Below are 16,827 nucleotides of genomic sequence, written 5' to 3'. Positions count from 1 at the left end.
TGAAAAAGCGATTCAAAATATGTGGAAATAAACAAACTGATTAAAAGAGAAATGTGAAAAAATTTATTATAGTAAACAAATTTAAAAACAGCAAACTCTTTCATTAAAGAGTAAAATCAGACCAGCTGAGATCATTGCAAGTTTGAATTTAAACAATGGGAAGGCAAAAAACAAATGTTTGCCTTTGTGCAAAAACCTTGAGAATCACAAAACAAACACAAAAAAGGTGTAAGAAACGTATAAATAAGGCAAAATCTGAACATAAGCAAATCACTAAAGCCAGGACGGTTTATGCTTGACACCTCTTGTAATTTCAAATGTCCAAATAACAAAAATAATTAAAAATAAGGTCTCAGTTACATGATATAAGATTGCAAGTACATAAAATAAACTTGCAGTAACAAGAATGATCACACCATAAAATATTGCAGACACAGTGTCTTTTTGAAGAACATGCCGTTTGAGAGACAATGTGATTTACAGGGAGATCCGAACTGAACTGACTGTAAACAGCTGCAGACATAACTCAAAATGAAAATAGAAATAAATAAACAGCCAAAATACAATAAAGGAAATTACAAAGTCGTACCAAAAGTGTAACGTGGGCGATTCTTAGAGTGCAAAATGCTTCATTCTGTTTTACCATCTTCCTTATCTTCATCTTGTTATTTAGAGCTATACCACAAAGAAATCTGAGCTTTGTTTAGCTCGTAAGCTGCTTCTTCTGAAGCTCCCAATGATTCAGAGTAACTCATACTGTTCCAGATCATCTGGGCCTGGCAGGAGGTTTTAGTGCAACTTTCTGGGTGACCTACAGTGAATGCAAAAGAGCTTTTAAAACACTGACATTCATTCACACAACTAAACTGTTCATCAGCTTGAATAAATTAGCATTAGCAGTTTTTGAGAAAACTGAAAGTGCTTTTATAGTTAGTGAACAGCTAAATGTAAAGCAAAAAAACATTACCTGAGGTGGAATGAATACTGGCTGTATCCCAGTTGGTTTTGCTGGAGGCACTGGAGGTGGTTTTGACTTAGTCACCTATCAGTACAAACAAAGAAGGGATAACAGTATTGGGTGGTATTTATGTTAGTAGGGTGGGGCGCTTTCTGTTAAAATTATTCATGAGAAGAAAAAGAAAAAAAAAGGCCTCTTACAGGTTTAGACACCAGTGGCGGCAATGGTCTTGATGGAGGAAGTGGTTTAGATGGTGGCAGTAGAGGTTTTTCCTGAAAACAAAATTTAGAAATAACATCTCAGCCTCACAAAGACAAACTGTATTTTCAAATCATCTGTATTATGGCACCTTTGTATTGAGGTTGGCATCACTAAAAGTTCATCAATATTGAACTGAAAATTATATTAATTATATGTACACCACCGTTCAAAAGTTAGTGGTCAACACATTTTTTATGTTCAAGGCTGTATCAAGTATCAAGGCTGCATTTATCTGATCAAAACAGTAACACAGTGAAATATTATTACAATATTATAACAATTTCATATATCTGTTTTCTATTTTTAATATAAAGCTATGGAAAAAATTAAGAGACCACTCCAAGTTCAGAAATCAATGTTAAGTGGTCTCTTAATTTTTTCCATAGCTGTATTTGAAAATGTAATGTATTCCTATGATGGCAAAGCTTAATATTCAGCAGCATTACTCCAGTCTTCATTGTCACACGATGCTTCAGAAATCATTCTAATATGCTGATCTGCTGCTCAAGAAACATTTCTTCTTATTATCAGTGTTAGAAACAATTGTGCTGCTTAATATTTTTCTGGAAATTGGCATGCATTTATTTAAAGATTCTTTGATGAATAGAAAGTTCAAAAGATCATCTTTTATTTTAAATAGAAATAATTTATAAAAGTATTAATTTCTTTTAAAAAATCTGACCCCAAACTTTTGAACAGTAGTGTATATCAATATATTGTAGGCCTCACCTGAGCAGGATGAATGTTTCTGGAAATGTCAGGAGGCGGGATGGATGGTTTCACCATCTAATTGAATATGGACATACATTTTCATTATTATTAAAACAGTTTTAGTCAAGAATAGATTCAAATAAATACACATAGTATTTTAGAGAAGATTAACTACCTGTTTATTCCTAGTTTGTGGTGCATCCTTTGGAGCCTGTGCATAGTGAGAAATAAGGAATTCAGTATATATTCAGAAATTCCTTCATCCTAAAATGCACTTCTAATGTGAAGCACAAATTCAACAGCTCGTTTCAGGGCTGAATTAATGATTTTACCAATGGTGCTGGTCTACAGGGTGTAGCCGAAGAATAGAGAGTTTTGCAGGTCAGGCTAGTGGATGACTCAAGGAAAGTTGGCTGACTGATGCGTGGCGGTCTGCATCTGGGGCTGTTCTTTGCACTTCCCGGTTGGAATGCCGGATTGCACTGGCCTGAGGTTGTGTGGATGTCCTTCAAAAACCTTTTAGAAGATAATTTAAAATAGATTGTCCTTCTTTATATTTAATGAAATGAAAACAGACATTGAAAGTTCATGATTGTCAGTTGTGTAACAGATCCTACCTTTTCTTTCTAAATTCTGTTATTTTGTTCCTGTGACACACCAGTGCTCCAATAATAATGATCAGTCCAAGGACGACTACAGATGCCGACACACCAATTATCACAGCATGTCCCGCTGTAAATCAAAATCACACATTTGAAATTGCACAGAATTAGTTTTGCAGCATGGTCAATGACCGAATTACGTGAAGTAGTATTTAGGGTAAGGATGTAATTGGATTACTTTTTGAAAGTTCTGAGTGTTGAACATCACAGTAGGGTGGTGCCCAGCCTGGATTGCAGTGACACTTCCTCTCATGGTTACACACCTTTAAAATAAAAGTCAGTAATAAAGTTCACATGTGTATATGCTTTGAACAATTATTTGTCTCTAAGGCAAATTTTTATCAGGCTCCTTTGTTTATTGTTCAGTTATTTTACTTTAATGGCAATGAAAAGGACTTATTGATTGCCATTAAAGTGAAATTACTGAACCTAAACATAGGACCCTGATAAAGACGTTCATTTTAGAAGAAAATTTCAGATGGCATTTAGAGGCTTTTGCATCTGAAGTCTTCTGACTTTTAACACAATTAAGCAATATGGCTTATCACAATATCACAGCATGAAAAACATTGCAATAATGCTTTTCTTGTAAAAACATAATTTAAAAATAATATAAAACTGAAAAAGAAATCACACACCCCACGATTGTTGCATTTATCAGAGCAGTTCTCAGTGCCGTATAAACTAATGTCTTGACATAGGCCGCCGTAACACACCTGTTGATTGGAAAACAGAGTAAAAAAATAAATAACTAATAAATAAAGGTATTTTGAAAGGTAATATACTGTACATTATTTACTTGCCTTATTAGTGTCACATTTGGTGCCTGATGGAACCATTCCCAAGTCTTCTGTGGGCGAGGGATCCACAGCCATGTTGCAGGTTCTTGATTGAAAAGTTATTATTTTTTTTTCCAAGGTTATGGGGAATGGATTCTGACCATAACAGTATATTTTCCCACATTTCATGTGCCTATAGGATTTAGAATACCATTGTACCATTAGAATATCATCAGAATACTATATTTACTCTCCATCCATCAAAGAAGAGTTAAGTTACACTTACTCAATGCTCTTGGAGGTTCTATCAAATACATTATAGTGAAAACAGGTGTCAACATCCACTTCTGCATCTAAACATACACAAGATATGGATTTTATAAATGACTTATTACTTTCTATGTAAACATTTATTTTACAAAAAAATAGAGAGAATCCATAATGCCATGTTTGAGCAATGGCTCAGTGAGATTAGTACCTGGTCCCCACAGCAACTTGCAGTGTTCCTTATGTGTTGGACATTGTCCATTGTAACAGTAGCCCTGATTATGATTGCAGGGGAGTCCATTCATCTTATACTCATCTTCAGGACAGAAGGCTGACTCTCCTGTACAGTACTCGTCCAAATCACAGTCGTGAGCACTCTGTCTGCACAGGCTACCTGAATGTTTCAGCTAGAAGGGAGGAAGAATGAGACCGATTAAGGGAATAATCTACTTTCACATGTATTTTCAGTTGTCTTCTTGTGGAGCCTGATTGGCGGCTTTTCTGATACCTGGCAATTGTGGCAACACTCGCCATGTGCACAATGGGCCCCTACGGTCAATCGACAGGTGGAGGCATTGCAGCAGGGATTGTTGCATTCCTAAAATCATAGCTTGGGTCAGCAAAATTAATTTCAGAACACACTACTGTTCAAAAGTTTGAGGTAAGTTTTTTAAAAAGAAATAATTTATAGAAATAAATTAATACCACCAATTCACCAAGAACATCAAAAGTAACAGTAAAGACACAATAAAGACATAATGCTGATGGCAAATCAGCATATTTGAATGATTTCTGAAGGATCATGTGGAGTAATGATGCTGAAAATTCAGGTTTGCCATCACAGGAATAAATATTAAAACATATATTAAAACAGTTATTTTAAACTGTAATAATAATTCACAATATTGCTGTATTTTTTACTGTATTAAAAAACATTTAAAAAAATGTCAAAAGCATTAAAAAATTCTTACCGACCTCAAACTTTTGACCAATAGTGTGTATATATTAGGCAACTCAAACACACTTCTAATTTAGTGATGTCATGCTGTAACTAAAAAAAACTGAAGTTGACTCATCTGGAAAATTTTAGAAGCAACATGTCAAACCTCAACAGTCCCGCAGTCACATTCCTCGCCTTTTTCGACAAAAGCATTTCCACAAACTGGGCCTCCATATAGTTCACCCACATCTGGAACATCTAGTAGACAGCTGCTGTCAAAGTTCTGCAAAAATGCCTTCAAGGACGACTGACTGCAAGTACTGAAGGAATCAGGGTAAACATGCCTGTTGGAAGAATATGAAAGAAAATTAAGGTTCTGGGAAAGAGTTAAATTGCACTTACTTATCTTTTGTGCCATTGTATAAATGTATGCATTTACAATTAGCCTTACCCAATTGTATCTCCCATAATGCAGCCCGAGTCATAGGAGCATCCACAGTTTGGATTATCATGTGACATACCCAGATTATGACCCATTTCATGTGCAATGGTAGAAGCCACTGCAATGGGATTGCTATTATGGTCCTTTGCAAAGAAAAAATATTGTATGTCATTAATGTTATTTACTACAACCAAACCTTACTTTCAAACCTTAGAAAAGTAGCATTTATTGATTTACATATATAAACATATTCTCAAAACTATACCTCATTCACAGCACCGGAGGATGAAGAGCACATAGCATTCATTGTAGCCAACCCAACCGTTGATCCATCAAAATCTACAGCACTAAATAAAAAGAGAATATTAGTTATTAAAGAATATTTTTGTTGTTTCAGAAATCCACAAATACAATTTCTAAAATAAAAATAGATGTTTTTAAAGCTTGTGGTGAGACACATCTTAAAGGGTTCTGTGTGAGCACAAATGTGGCATTCTAAGCACAGAAACTGATTAAGATGAGCAGTCAGTGACTCACGTAATGAAATGGGCATTGTCATGCTTCTTTCTGTTGAGCAGGCTATCCTGACGCCATTTTAAAAATCGGTCCAGAGTAAGATTTGGTACACTGCTGACATCAATCAAGTCTCTTTGAGACCAAACTTCAAGTCCAACCAACATGACACGTATGTTTAAAGGTCGGTAAAGCTGAAAGTGAAAAAAAAAGTTTTATTTATTCAATAACTATTACTTTAAAAATCATACCATGCAAACCCTTTTTTTTAATATAAGACCAAAGTTTTGATACCTTGTCTACGTGATTTGCAACCAACATCATTCTTGCTTCGATTTTCTTGAAACTTGCATATTTCTTGTACTGAAGAAAATGTATATATATATATATATTTTAACAATATAAACACAACACATAAGTAATCAAGATATTTTTTTTCCTTTAAACCACATTCCTACCTCCGTATGATCAACAACCAAAACCATCTCAACGATCCGCTGTCCTCCACTGGGGGCTTTGTTTTTCTGAAAGGCAGTTGAAAAAGTTATTTTCATAAAACTGATAATGGAAAATGCATTATAAATAGACAATACAAATTAAACATTCTGCAAAATAATGTAATATGGAGCTAGACCAAGGTTTATTCTCTACATCTGGGTCTTTGAGATGCCATAATAGAGGTAGTTGCAATAGTCCAGCCGAGATGTAATGAAGGCATTGACTGCAACCTCTAAAGAGCCCGCAGAGAGAAAAGATTTCATTTTCAAAAGAGAACGAAGATTGAAAAAACTTGAACCTACAACAGTGCTGATTTGTTTGTCAAATTTCAAGCAGTTGTCAATTACCACACCCAGATTCCTCATGTGGGGAGAGATGAAAGAATAAATTGACTCAAAATCAATTTGATTTTGTGTTTTGAGGTCAGAAGGACTGACGACAATAATTTCCGTTTTATCTGTGTTTAAGAAAATACAATTTTTGGAAAGCCATAATTTAACATCAATAGAGTATTTAGAGCACACTTGTTTTTTTTTCTCGCAGATTTGCATATCATCAGCATAGCAATGGAAAGAAACGCCATGTTTTCTAAAAATGGAACCCAATGGAAGCAGATATAGAGAGAAATGGGTGGGTGCTAAAATAGATCCCTGGGGTACAACACAAATAAGACTGCCTAAGAGGAAGTGATGTTACCTATTTCACCCCATGAGGAAGGTTTAACTTTAACAGGGTTAAAAGTTGTCCAAGAGGCAGATGGGTTAACAAACGTCAGCATTTCATAATCAATTACTTGTATCTGGGCCCTCAGACTCAACGCTTTGTCACCAAAGTATCTCAAGAAATCTTCACATCAATAAATATATGCTGCTAAATATATTACTCAATTAGATTACATTCAACAAGAGATCATTATAATATAATTACCATAATTTTGCCTTTATAAAGCCCGCTAGACTTTGGGCCAAGGTCATAGACTGTGTCATTAATGTATCCAAAGGCCCCTTGCTTGGTCCTTAAATGCTCTTGCTTGTAAACAGCATGGTCCCCATCCAAAGACTCTTCTAGGGGCTCGATCAAGTAAACTTGATTGTTCACCCTCAGAAACCCTCTACAAAATAAAGAAGATACAATATTTCAAAGAAATATAGTAAATATGTGCAGAAATTGTACACATTTAGTTATTTACACTAGACAATGTTATCCCAAGCAACTTATTACAGGCACAATCCAAAGAAATATTAAATATTCAGTCACCTCTCTAATTTCCAAAAGTTGCTTAAAATGAAAATTTTCCTTACTCCATTCCAGAGCAAAGTCCAACACTGACTGAAGAGTTTTCAAAATCCTGGATGTGTCCATGATAGTAGCAGTGATCCTGAAGTGAAAAACAGAATACAATGTTCTTTTAAGCAGCAGTATTCACATACTGTGTCAGACAGAAATAAGCTATTTTACTATTTAAACATACAATATTGTCTGAAGACTTGGTCTTTGAAATTCCATCTTTGGTATAATGTGACAAGGTGTAATGTTTTCCTAAAAGCTCCCTGTGAAAAAAAAGAAAACAATTTTTTTTAATTATGTTGAGTGTGAATACAAGACCTCTAACGTTACATATTGTTTAGAGCATAAGCCGTTATAAAATTGCCACATTCTCACCTATTTCTGTGCAAAGATATTGTTAAGTTCCTCCCATCTACAGCCAAATCATATTCAAGTTGTTCAGGATATCTCTAAAGGGGTGAAAGCAAGCATGCATGAATAAAAGTCGAAATAAGCATCCCAAGAGATGTCAGTAATATTTCAGATTTACAAAACTAGTCTGAAAAAGAGCGAACCTTGAGAGAAGAGGCGCTCCTTCTCGCTCGCTCTTTCAGTGCCTGAGGTCGGAGTCGAACCACATCATAGCGCATCACATGAGGTAAAGCTGGATTCGCTGCCTCGAGATTCTCTAAAGCAGCAGTGAATAAACAAATCATCAGTATGTGTAATCAGTAAATTAAAAACACATCACGCAATGTGACATGGCTCGTGCTGTAAATGAATCCTCATAATGCTGTGCGCTCACCCCATGTATAAACAAAAGAAAGCAGTGAAATAAATAATCCAGTGTATCGCATGGTTGAATGTCCTGTGGATTCGCGTCGGGACTCGTGGGCTGCTGTGGGAACTCAGCTACTTGAAAGTTAAAGCCAAAGCTCCGCCTCGGTTATCCGGTAAATTAGCATAAACATATTACGACCTCCTTATCCGGTAACAGCAAACGTGTCTGAGTCACATCCCTGTAAATGTGTCAGTATTTTCGTGAAATTTTAATAGAAAAAAAAAAGTGTTATCTTTTTTTTCCCCGGCTAGGTTTATATAGGCTACCACACAGAATGGTAGATTTTGTAGTTCATTCCTGTTATGCTCTGGTTAAGCTCACTAAATTATAATTTGATTGGTACACTGTCAAAACAATTAACAAGATCCTAAACAGAATGTGAAGCTTTGTACAACACAGATTGTTTCAAAGCAGTTTTGCAGGAATAGTGTCATTGTTCAGCTGAAGTCAGTTCAGTGATGATTCAAGTTCCGTTATAAAGATCAATTCTGAAACTGGTTCATTTTATTTATAAAGCAGTTCTGCAGAAATCAGTGATGTCATCATCCAGCTCAACTCAGTCACTGCAATCAGATCAATAATATTGTGGAATTATAAGTGTATTAAGTGTTTATTAAGTGAATATCAAGAATGGAACGTAAAAATGTATTGTTGCTTATTAATACACATATTTATAAGTGTCATTAATATAAACTATTACATGAACTATATTATATTTAAAGTTGTGTTTCTCAACATGCCTTCTGTGCCAGTTGTGGTGGCCCATCTTACCCCAAGGGTATAATTATATATTTTCACTCCAAAATAAAAACAATAGGCTTTTACTCTACATATATAAAAATAAATTAATGTCCATAAATTCCTCAATATCAAATAGACACAAAAAACTATGATATTTAAGGTAATACAATCAATCACATAGCCTATCACTGTTTTCCTCAGACACAAAATTAGATAAATTAACCTCACAGCTGTTGGCAAAATCTTACAAAAGCTGATAGTCAGATTAAATTACAAAATTAAGAAATGCATAGCCATTCATTAAATGTGCTGAAATGAGATTTTGTCGTTTCCTAAAAGATGATGTAGCTTATGTATGTTCGTTATTACAAAACGGATATTGCAAAAGGCTAGTTTGGACAGAAAGTGAAAATGAGTCAAGGACACAGGGAAAAACCATAAGCTGATTACAAAATGAAACATTTTTATTTCATTTTAAATAAAACACAAATACAAATACAAACTAAAGCTTTTTAAAAAATATTTTGATATTATTAATATTTTAGAAAAAGATATAATGAGACTATTTAAAATGTATCGCATGTGCTATTAGAAAAACAACTAATAAAATTTAAATTCGTTTTCAGTAATATTTTATCCAATATGATGTGAGTGTCCAGTTCGGAAAATTATGGATAAACAGCACAACAGGAATGACTCTACTGACATCTTGTGGTGAATTTATCCAGGTGCAGTTTTGCTCTTCTGCTTAGATTTACAGCCAGCATGTATTATAAGTATCATATACTGATTATATGACTTATGTGGAGGACTATAAAACACGTTTTTGTCTTTAGATTACACTTTGTTTTGCATCAAAATAAAGTTAGAAGTTTCTCATGAAATCGTACGCTCTGCGTGCCATCGAGTGGCTTTTATTTTGAAAGGGGGATGACACGGAATCACAAGGCGGGTTGTTCATGGAGTATGTTGATATAATGCTGCAACCCGAATTAATTGAACTGTTGGGGTCTGCAACACCAAAAATCCTTACAGATAAGATACCAGTGATTGAAAATAGAAAATACGAGTGTCTTGCTTTCCAACAAGAAGAAAGAAGGGGTGAAAATGCAGTTTCACCCTTTGGATTCAGACCTCAACGAGTTCGCATTTCTGTAGAAGATGAATTTTTTGCGGTTGGTAGATTGTACGATTTGATTGACAAGTATATTGCATTTAAAAAAAGTTCCATCCTTCTGACAATAAATCAACAATTGCACGTTTATCTCTCAATATGTTGCTTACCTTAAGAGTCATGTAGTTACCAAAGACTATATGACTCTAATATGATGATGTGATATTTACCAATATCCCTCTTTCTTAATGTTTCCTCAACAGGATGGCGACATACGCCGGCACATGTACCTCCAGAATGTCGTCACGGCTATTGAATATGAGGAACAACCTTCAAGGTGAGTAATGTCGCTTATTGCTTTGTATTTAAGCAAATAATTACTTAAATTATTAATAATATTAATTGGTAGATTCTATAGAAATCATAATTGTTATTCATCATAATTGTTAAAGCTATTAAATAAGTTAAGCTAGTAATTAATTATCATATGTCTATGAAGAATCTTGTTCAGCTCATCATTGTTCTAGTAGCCTATATTTATTATGGTCAACTGGATATAATTCTTTCTCTGTAGCTGTCAGATGTGTAGATGTGACTTACTAGATTAATATTAGTGTAGTTATTTTATCTTTGAGTGATGTCACATGAGGTTAAAGGGTTAGTTCACCCAAAAATGAAAATAATGTCATTTATTACTCACCCTCATGCCATGAGGGTGAGTAATAAATTACATTATCGTTAATCTTCGGAACACAAATTAAGATATTTTTGTTGAAATCCGATGGCTCCATGAGGCCTGCATAGGGAGCAATGACATTTCCTCTCAAGATCCATAAATGTACTAAAAACATATTTAAATCGGTTCATGTGAGTACAGTGGTTCAATATTAATATTATAAAGCAACGAGAATATTTTTGGTGTGCCAAAAAAACAAAATAACAACTTATTTTGTGATGGCCGATATCAAAACACTGCTTCAGGAAGCTTCGAAGCATAATGAATCAGCGTGTCAAATCATGATTCAGATCGCGTGTCAAACCGCCAAACTGCTGAAATCACGTGACTTTGGCGCTCCGAACAGCAGAACAGCTCCGAAGTTTCCTGAAGTAGTGTTTTAAAATTGGCCATCACTATATAAGTCGTTTTTTTGGCGCACCAAAAATATTCTTGTTGCTTTATAATATTAATCTTGAACCACTGTACTCACATGAACCGATTTAAATATGTTTTTAGTACCTTTATGGATCTTGAGAGAGGAAATGTCATTGCTCCCTATGCAGGCCTCACGGAGCCATCGGATTTCAACAAAAATATCTCAATTTGCGTTCCGAAGATTAACGGGTGTGGATGGCATGAGGGTGAGTAATAAATGACAGAATTTTCATTTTTGGGTGAAGTAACCCTTCAAGTGCTACTGAACACATTGCCTGGATGAGTGAGCAACATCCTCTTGCCTTGATACTAATGTATCACTAATATCTCAAACCTCTTCCCAGTATCTCTGAGTTCAGATGTCACATAGCTGGATGCAAACAGTTATTTGACACATTGGAAGGGTACGAACACCACTACAATTCATTGCATCGAAATGTATGCTCCAACTGCAAGCGCTCATTTCCATCAAACCGGCTGCTGGATATACACATCTTGGAGTGGCATGACTCGCTCTTCCAGGTCATGGCGGAGAAACAATGCATGGTAATATCATTAATACCACCAGATAGGTTATAGGATTGTACGGAGTGATACATGTTGTTGTATGAAGTGGTGTGGTCACGTCTTCCATAACATGTTTTGAGTGGTATGTGTCAGATTGTATGCATGATATAGTTTTATTTACCACTTTGATGAAGTTGATGAGAACTGCAGTGTCATTGCAGACAGTCTTGCATGAATTCTTTGGGTATATGCCTACCAGATAAGAAAAGCTGCAGTAAAAATGTATTTTTTTTCATAGCACCTACTTACTACAAATACATTTTATGGTTTTATATTATACTCGCTGGAAATGCTACATAACATATTTTTTTAAACGTATTTTTTTTTAAGTATTTATATTCATACATTTACACAGAAAAAACGTAACCATTATTTAAAATGAATACGAAATGCTGCCACCTACTGGTTTCAAGAGCAAGTTATATTAGATTCAGAGCATGTTTCAGTGGCTTGAAACATTGAAACCGATTTTAAAGGGGACAAGAAATACCATTTGTGAAAGAAACTGTTAGTACACTTTTCCTCCTCCCCATACATACATTCTTTTTGAACTAACAAATATTCTGCTTTGCTACATTTTATGAAAAAATGTATTTTTTTCCCCTTTTTATTAGCTGATTGTGTTATGCTAAAATTGCTTTTCAGTATGAATGCTTGGTTGATGGATGTGGACTGAAATTCAAAACAAGCAAAGAAAGGAAAGATCATCTTATCAGAACGCATAGCTATCCAGCAGACTTCAGATTTGACAAGTCAAAGAAGAGCGGAAGGTTTGATATTAATACTGAATGTAAATTGTGGGCGATTTTAGAATATAGATATTCTACTTTTGCACTCCTGTCCATTCACTTTAGTATTTCACCCAAAAAAGCCTCATACAATTTCTTGTTTTTTAAAAAATCATTGTAGAATGTTTTTTTTTTTTTTTTTAATTATCATAATATGCAACTCAACAGAATAAGAGAAAAAAAGACTCCGCAACCGAAGGATGCGCAAATGGAGGTTTCTGAAACAGCAACTATACAACAAGAGAGCTCTGAGTCCATGGACTTCTCGCTGACCCCAGATTCAAAAAGCATGAAGACTGCAGAAACAGAACCAATGCATGCAGATAATCTAAAGCCACGATATTCATACAAGTGGGTGGATTCATGGGCATGGATTCATATAAATACTTGATTAAGTTTAATTACCATGTAGACTCAGTGATCAGAACTCTCTGTGTTGATCATTATCATCTTTCTTCCAGAGTTCCATCATCCATTTGCTTCGGTCAAGGCTCAGTCAGAGGCTTCAGAGGAAGGAGGAAGAAGTAGGCCAACGCTTTTATTCAATGCAAACAATTGCATTTATTTGTCAAGAGCAGTATTTTTGTAATAAAACTTGTAAAAGCAATCTTTAAAAAGGTGTCTTCTCTCTTTATATGGTTGATATTAATAATCACATCTAAAAATGTTGTGTTTTAGATGTGGTTGTGGCAAGAAATGTAAAAGTCAAATGTCAAGCAGAATATCTTAAAATATTTTCACATTTATTGAGTTTATACATATTATATGTATTCCAGTAAGTGTATGCTACGAGATCTAAAGATGTTTTCAAGGAATGTCACATTGATTTGCTCTTTCCCTTGATTCTTCACACACAAGTACGTGGACGTGTGTAACTCACATAAGACCTAATAGAAACTTGAGATGCATTGGAAGGAATGTATGTTTTTGAATTAGTTTGACGGGGAATTGCGTTTTGTAGCACTAAAAAAAATATCTGAAGGACTTGTATCTGGAGTGTACCTAAGGATCCGTCATTTTTAGTCCTTTTATTTAAATAATGTTTCATTCCGCTTTTTTGTTTCTTATTTTTTACATTTATATTTAGGAGCATATTCGTGTCTTTTGTAAATTGCCATGCTGCCCATTTAGCGCTGATTTTTTAATTGTCTGTAATCATCCATCATTAAACAAATGAATGTGGAACAATGCGCAGCTGTTATAAATCTCAGTGAATTACATAGCGCTATTTATTTAGGGTTATGAAACCTATGAGATAAAAAGGAAAATAAAAAAGTGGGGGTTTTTTTTAGGTTTATGTTTGTATTTTTTTACTTCTAAGTAAAGACATTGTACACATCAGTCTCAGTGAAGATTTTTAATGCAAAAGATTATTTTTCTAATTTGTATATACATATAAAATATACAATAATTTACAGAAGATAAATGTAAACACTGTATAAATATCAGCAATCCTATTTGTATTTTTTTTTTCAAAAGGGGAATGCAAAATCTGTAATATATACGTGTATTTACAATAATAAAAATCTAGACATTAATCTTACAACCTAGCAAACTAGCATACATGTCTACTGAAGGGATTATGGCTAAACAGGCGAAAAATCATAAACAGGCCAAAATCCTCTGTATCCAACGGCATGTAAAAACGTTTGGTAGGAAAAGTTCAGTAAAAATATGGTATAATGGACGATGTTTCCGCATCTTACTCTTCAATAACCACCAAAAGAATAACAAGCATCGTATGTGAACATAAAACCGGGTAGCCTGTCAAATTAATGGGATAAAAAAGGAAGTATAGCGAACCTATTGGCAGTAGGCTTACATTTCGCAAATTGTAGATATCTGGGTACAATCTTTGTAATATGCTACAAAATATTTGGTTTGCGTGAAAAATACATATTCATCTTTTTGAAAGGTCTCACACTGACTATCTATTTAGACCGAATTTGGCTAAGGTAGGCTAATGGAAAGTAGCAATGTCATAAGACAGTTGAAATAAAATGTTTTCTGTTTTTGTAAACTGTAAATTTCTGCTGTCAATCGCAACAAGCTCTTTAGGTTGTAAAAAAAAAAAAAAAAAAAAAAATCTTAGTAATAATTATAAGGGCATTTCTTTAATCTAAGAGCTTTGTTGGAACTGGCGCAGACCATGTAGCCTACACTTCAGAGCACTAGGTGTTTGCTCGCGCATCACGCATCAACAAGTGATGCTGATCAACAAGTGGTACTTGCCAAATCGGCTGTGCCCTAAGTAGAAATAATCTCTTGGTAATTGTTTTCTCTGAGACTAAGACAATCAGCCACATTGTGTTATGTCTGCTTACTTATAATACAAGATAAAGTCTTCAGGGGAAAATTCATTGCACTTTTAAAGGCAATTTGGGGACTCACTTTTGAAATAAAATGTAGGTCACAAGAATAATTTCTTTTAAATTGGTATATTTGCTGAAGTTCTTTAAAGAAAACATATTTGCTATTTCACTCGTCTTTTGACTGGCAGAACCGCAGCAGCAATAGACTGTGAATTGAAGGACGTTCTTAAGTCGGTTAAGACAAATAGTACATTCCGTAGGTCACTGGCCCACCGAAAAGTCCCGGGACTGGTAACGCAGGTCTAGGAAAGGAACTGGACGGTCCGTAGAGGGGTGGAGAACCAACGTGCGTTCCGAGTGGGAACGGAAAGGCGAACGCAGGTAATAATGGCTTGGTTGCAAGTTTCAGTTTCTCTAGTTCGGCCTCTTGAAGTCTTTTTGCCTTCGCCCGTCTGTTTTGAAACCAGATTTTAACTTGAGTCTCTGTGAGGTTGAGTGAATTGGAAAATTCCGCCCTCTCTGCAATCGAAAGATACTGTTTTTGACGAAATTTTCTCTCCAAAGCGAGCAGCTGCGAGGTGGTGAACGGTGTCCGCGGTTTTCGGTTGTTCTTATGCTTTCTGAGGGTACACGGAGGTGGACTTGAGTGCCCTGCGAACGAACAACAAAAAGTAAACATTAAATTGAGAATAATTATATTACGTTGCCAAGATAACAATTAATCCATTTTCCACCTGTGCTACACGTTTTTTTAGCATTATCAGAAGTATATAGGCTATAGATGCTAAATTGGGTTATAGCCTACTTGAAATGTCTACATACAAATAAGAAAATATAGTCCATTTTTAATTCAAATACATGCAAAAATTTGTCTTAAAATGGAATGCGTTTTTGCAACTGCAGGCTTTTCTTTGGAGAAGTAGCCTGGTCAATTATATTCTACTTTTGGATTATATCAAGATCTTCCTCTACACACTTCCTCACATTCGTTTTACTTTCATACAAAAAGCTAATATATAACTGAGCTTGATTTTTTATATATATATATATATATATATATATATATATATATATATATATATATATATATATATATATATATATAAAATCAAGCTCAGTTATATATATATATATATATATATATATATATATATATATATATATATATATATATATATATATATATAAAACATAAACATTGATGTTTATAATTGTCATGCCTCATTACTGAGCCACTCACTTGGCGGAGAAGTGTACGAAGGTGTCTGAAACCATCCGGACTGTCCCTTGTCATTTAGTTCTTCCATATCTCCTCTCTTGCAGTCGGATAGGTTGGAGACGCTCTCCACTGGGATCTTTCTATCTGCGTAAAGAGACATGGGCGAGAGCCTCAGCCGCTCATCTGCACCGGATGTCGGAGATATAATACCAGATTCAGATGACGTGTATAAAGTCCGAGTGCTTGTTCTGTCTGATATTAAAGATTCCACACTGAACGGAAGACTCAGCGCCTTGCTTTTACATCCTTTGACAGTCGCTTTATCGTTGGGTTGAACCTCCTCTTTGTCCGCACTTTTGCGTTCCTGTAGTTTTCCTTCTTGGGAGAGTGGCCCTTGAAAAGAATTCATCATGGATGATAGAGGGGCCATACAATAAGAATATGTGAGTCGTCCTGAATTTTACTCGTCCACCAGTGCCTTTCCCTTCTGCCGTCGCGCTTTTGCGACGCTTGCCTCGCTCTCCTAGCAGAGCGCACTCGCAGCTATAAACTTCCAAAAGTTCTCTTTTTTCCCTGCCGCCCTCCAATCGGCTTGACATTTCACCCACATGACATTCCGCGTGCTCGTTCTGATTGGTCAAACAAGTTTCTTTGAGACGTCACAATGATTTTGAAAGAAATGCTGCATGGTTAATCATACTTGTCTTGCCGAGGTGGTTTATTGATTGCTCTGGGGGCTCCAGTCTTGGAGGCAAGGAGCCATTTGAGAAGTTTTGTTGCAATTAACCAGAGGGG

At 35.2% G+C, this 16,827-nt stretch overlaps 3 protein-coding genes across 3 annotated transcripts; 1 reads left to right on the top strand and 2 right to left on the bottom strand.

Moving 5' to 3' along the window:
* Positions 1-142: 142 nt before the first annotated feature.
* adam8a (ADAM metallopeptidase domain 8a) lies at positions 143-8,582 on the bottom strand. Its single transcript, XM_067386232.1, has 25 exons — positions 8,103-8,582; positions 7,873-7,985; positions 7,694-7,767; positions 7,503-7,581; positions 7,333-7,409; positions 6,959-7,142; positions 5,992-6,057; positions 5,828-5,896; positions 5,558-5,727; positions 5,286-5,367; positions 5,030-5,163; positions 4,745-4,922; positions 4,147-4,236; positions 3,850-4,045; positions 3,658-3,724; positions 3,396-3,564; positions 3,231-3,308; positions 2,771-2,855; positions 2,548-2,662; positions 2,263-2,446; positions 2,106-2,141; positions 1,949-2,005; positions 1,159-1,230; positions 968-1,042; positions 143-811 (listed from the first exon to the last, which is right to left on the bottom strand). Exons 1-25 carry the CDS (start codon positions 8,152-8,154, stop codon positions 767-769), a joined length of 2,547 nt encoding a protein of 848 aa, XP_067242333.1. The 5' UTR covers positions 8,155-8,582; the 3' UTR covers positions 143-766.
* Positions 8,583-9,462: 880 nt separating this feature from the next.
* znf511 (zinc finger protein 511) lies at positions 9,463-13,101 on the top strand. Its single transcript, XM_067385259.1, has 6 exons — positions 9,463-10,054; positions 10,257-10,330; positions 11,491-11,692; positions 12,359-12,483; positions 12,670-12,852; positions 12,963-13,101. Exons 1-6 carry the CDS (start codon positions 9,839-9,841, stop codon positions 13,027-13,029), a joined length of 867 nt encoding a protein of 288 aa, XP_067241360.1. The 5' UTR covers positions 9,463-9,838; the 3' UTR covers positions 13,030-13,101.
* A 24-nt stretch (positions 13,102-13,125) lies between these two features.
* msx3 (muscle segment homeobox 3) lies at positions 13,126-16,545 on the bottom strand. The gene is made up of 2 exons (XM_067385258.1): positions 16,054-16,545; positions 13,126-15,464 (listed from the first exon to the last, which is right to left on the bottom strand). Exons 1-2 carry the CDS (start codon positions 16,460-16,462, stop codon positions 15,049-15,051), a joined length of 825 nt encoding a protein of 274 aa, XP_067241359.1. The 5' UTR covers positions 16,463-16,545; the 3' UTR covers positions 13,126-15,048.
* Positions 16,546-16,827: the final 282 nt, after the last annotated feature.

This window comes from Chanodichthys erythropterus, chromosome 5 (genome assembly GCF_024489055.1).
Source record: "Chanodichthys erythropterus isolate Z2021 chromosome 5, ASM2448905v1, whole genome shotgun sequence".
Classification (NCBI taxonomy): Eukaryota; Metazoa; Chordata; class Actinopteri; order Cypriniformes; family Xenocyprididae; genus Chanodichthys; species Chanodichthys erythropterus.
The sequence above is the reverse complement of the archived record's forward strand: the minus strand, read 5'-3'. Positions and strand labels throughout refer to the sequence as shown.

What these genes read in the sequence shown, in the direction of transcription:
- adam8a (XM_067386232.1), bottom strand. Translation starts at nt 8,154, where the DNA reads ATGCGATACACTGGATTATTTATTTCACTGCTTTCTTTTGTTTATACA. An exon ending in CAAGTTGCTGTGGGGACCAG is followed by an intron (nt 3,725 to 3,849) that starts GTACTAATCTCA and finishes GTGTATGTTTAG; the next exon opens with ATGCAGAAGTGGATGTTGAC. An exon ending in CCTGTAGACCAGCACCATTG is followed by an intron (nt 2,142 to 2,262) that starts GTAAAATCATTA and finishes CACTATGCACAG; the next exon opens with GCTCCAAAGGATGCACCACA.
- znf511 (XM_067385259.1), top strand. Translation starts at nt 9,839, where the DNA reads ATGGAGTATGTTGATATAATGCTGCAACCCGAATTAATTGAACTGTTG. An exon ending in TATGAGGAACAACCTTCAAG is followed by an intron (nt 10,331 to 11,490) that starts GTGAGTAATGTC and finishes ACCTCTTCCCAG; the next exon opens with TATCTCTGAGTTCAGATGTC. An exon ending in AAGCCACGATATTCATACAA is followed by an intron (nt 12,853 to 12,962) that starts GTGGGTGGATTC and finishes TCTTTCTTCCAG; the next exon opens with AGTTCCATCATCCATTTGCT.
- msx3 (XM_067385258.1), bottom strand. Translation starts at nt 16,462, where the DNA reads ATGGCCCCTCTATCATCCATGATGAATTCTTTTCAAGGGCCACTCTCC. An exon ending in TTCGTACACTTCTCCGCCAA is followed by an intron (nt 15,465 to 16,053) that starts GTGAGTGGCTCA and finishes GTTCGTTCGCAG; the next exon opens with GGCACTCAAGTCCACCTCCG.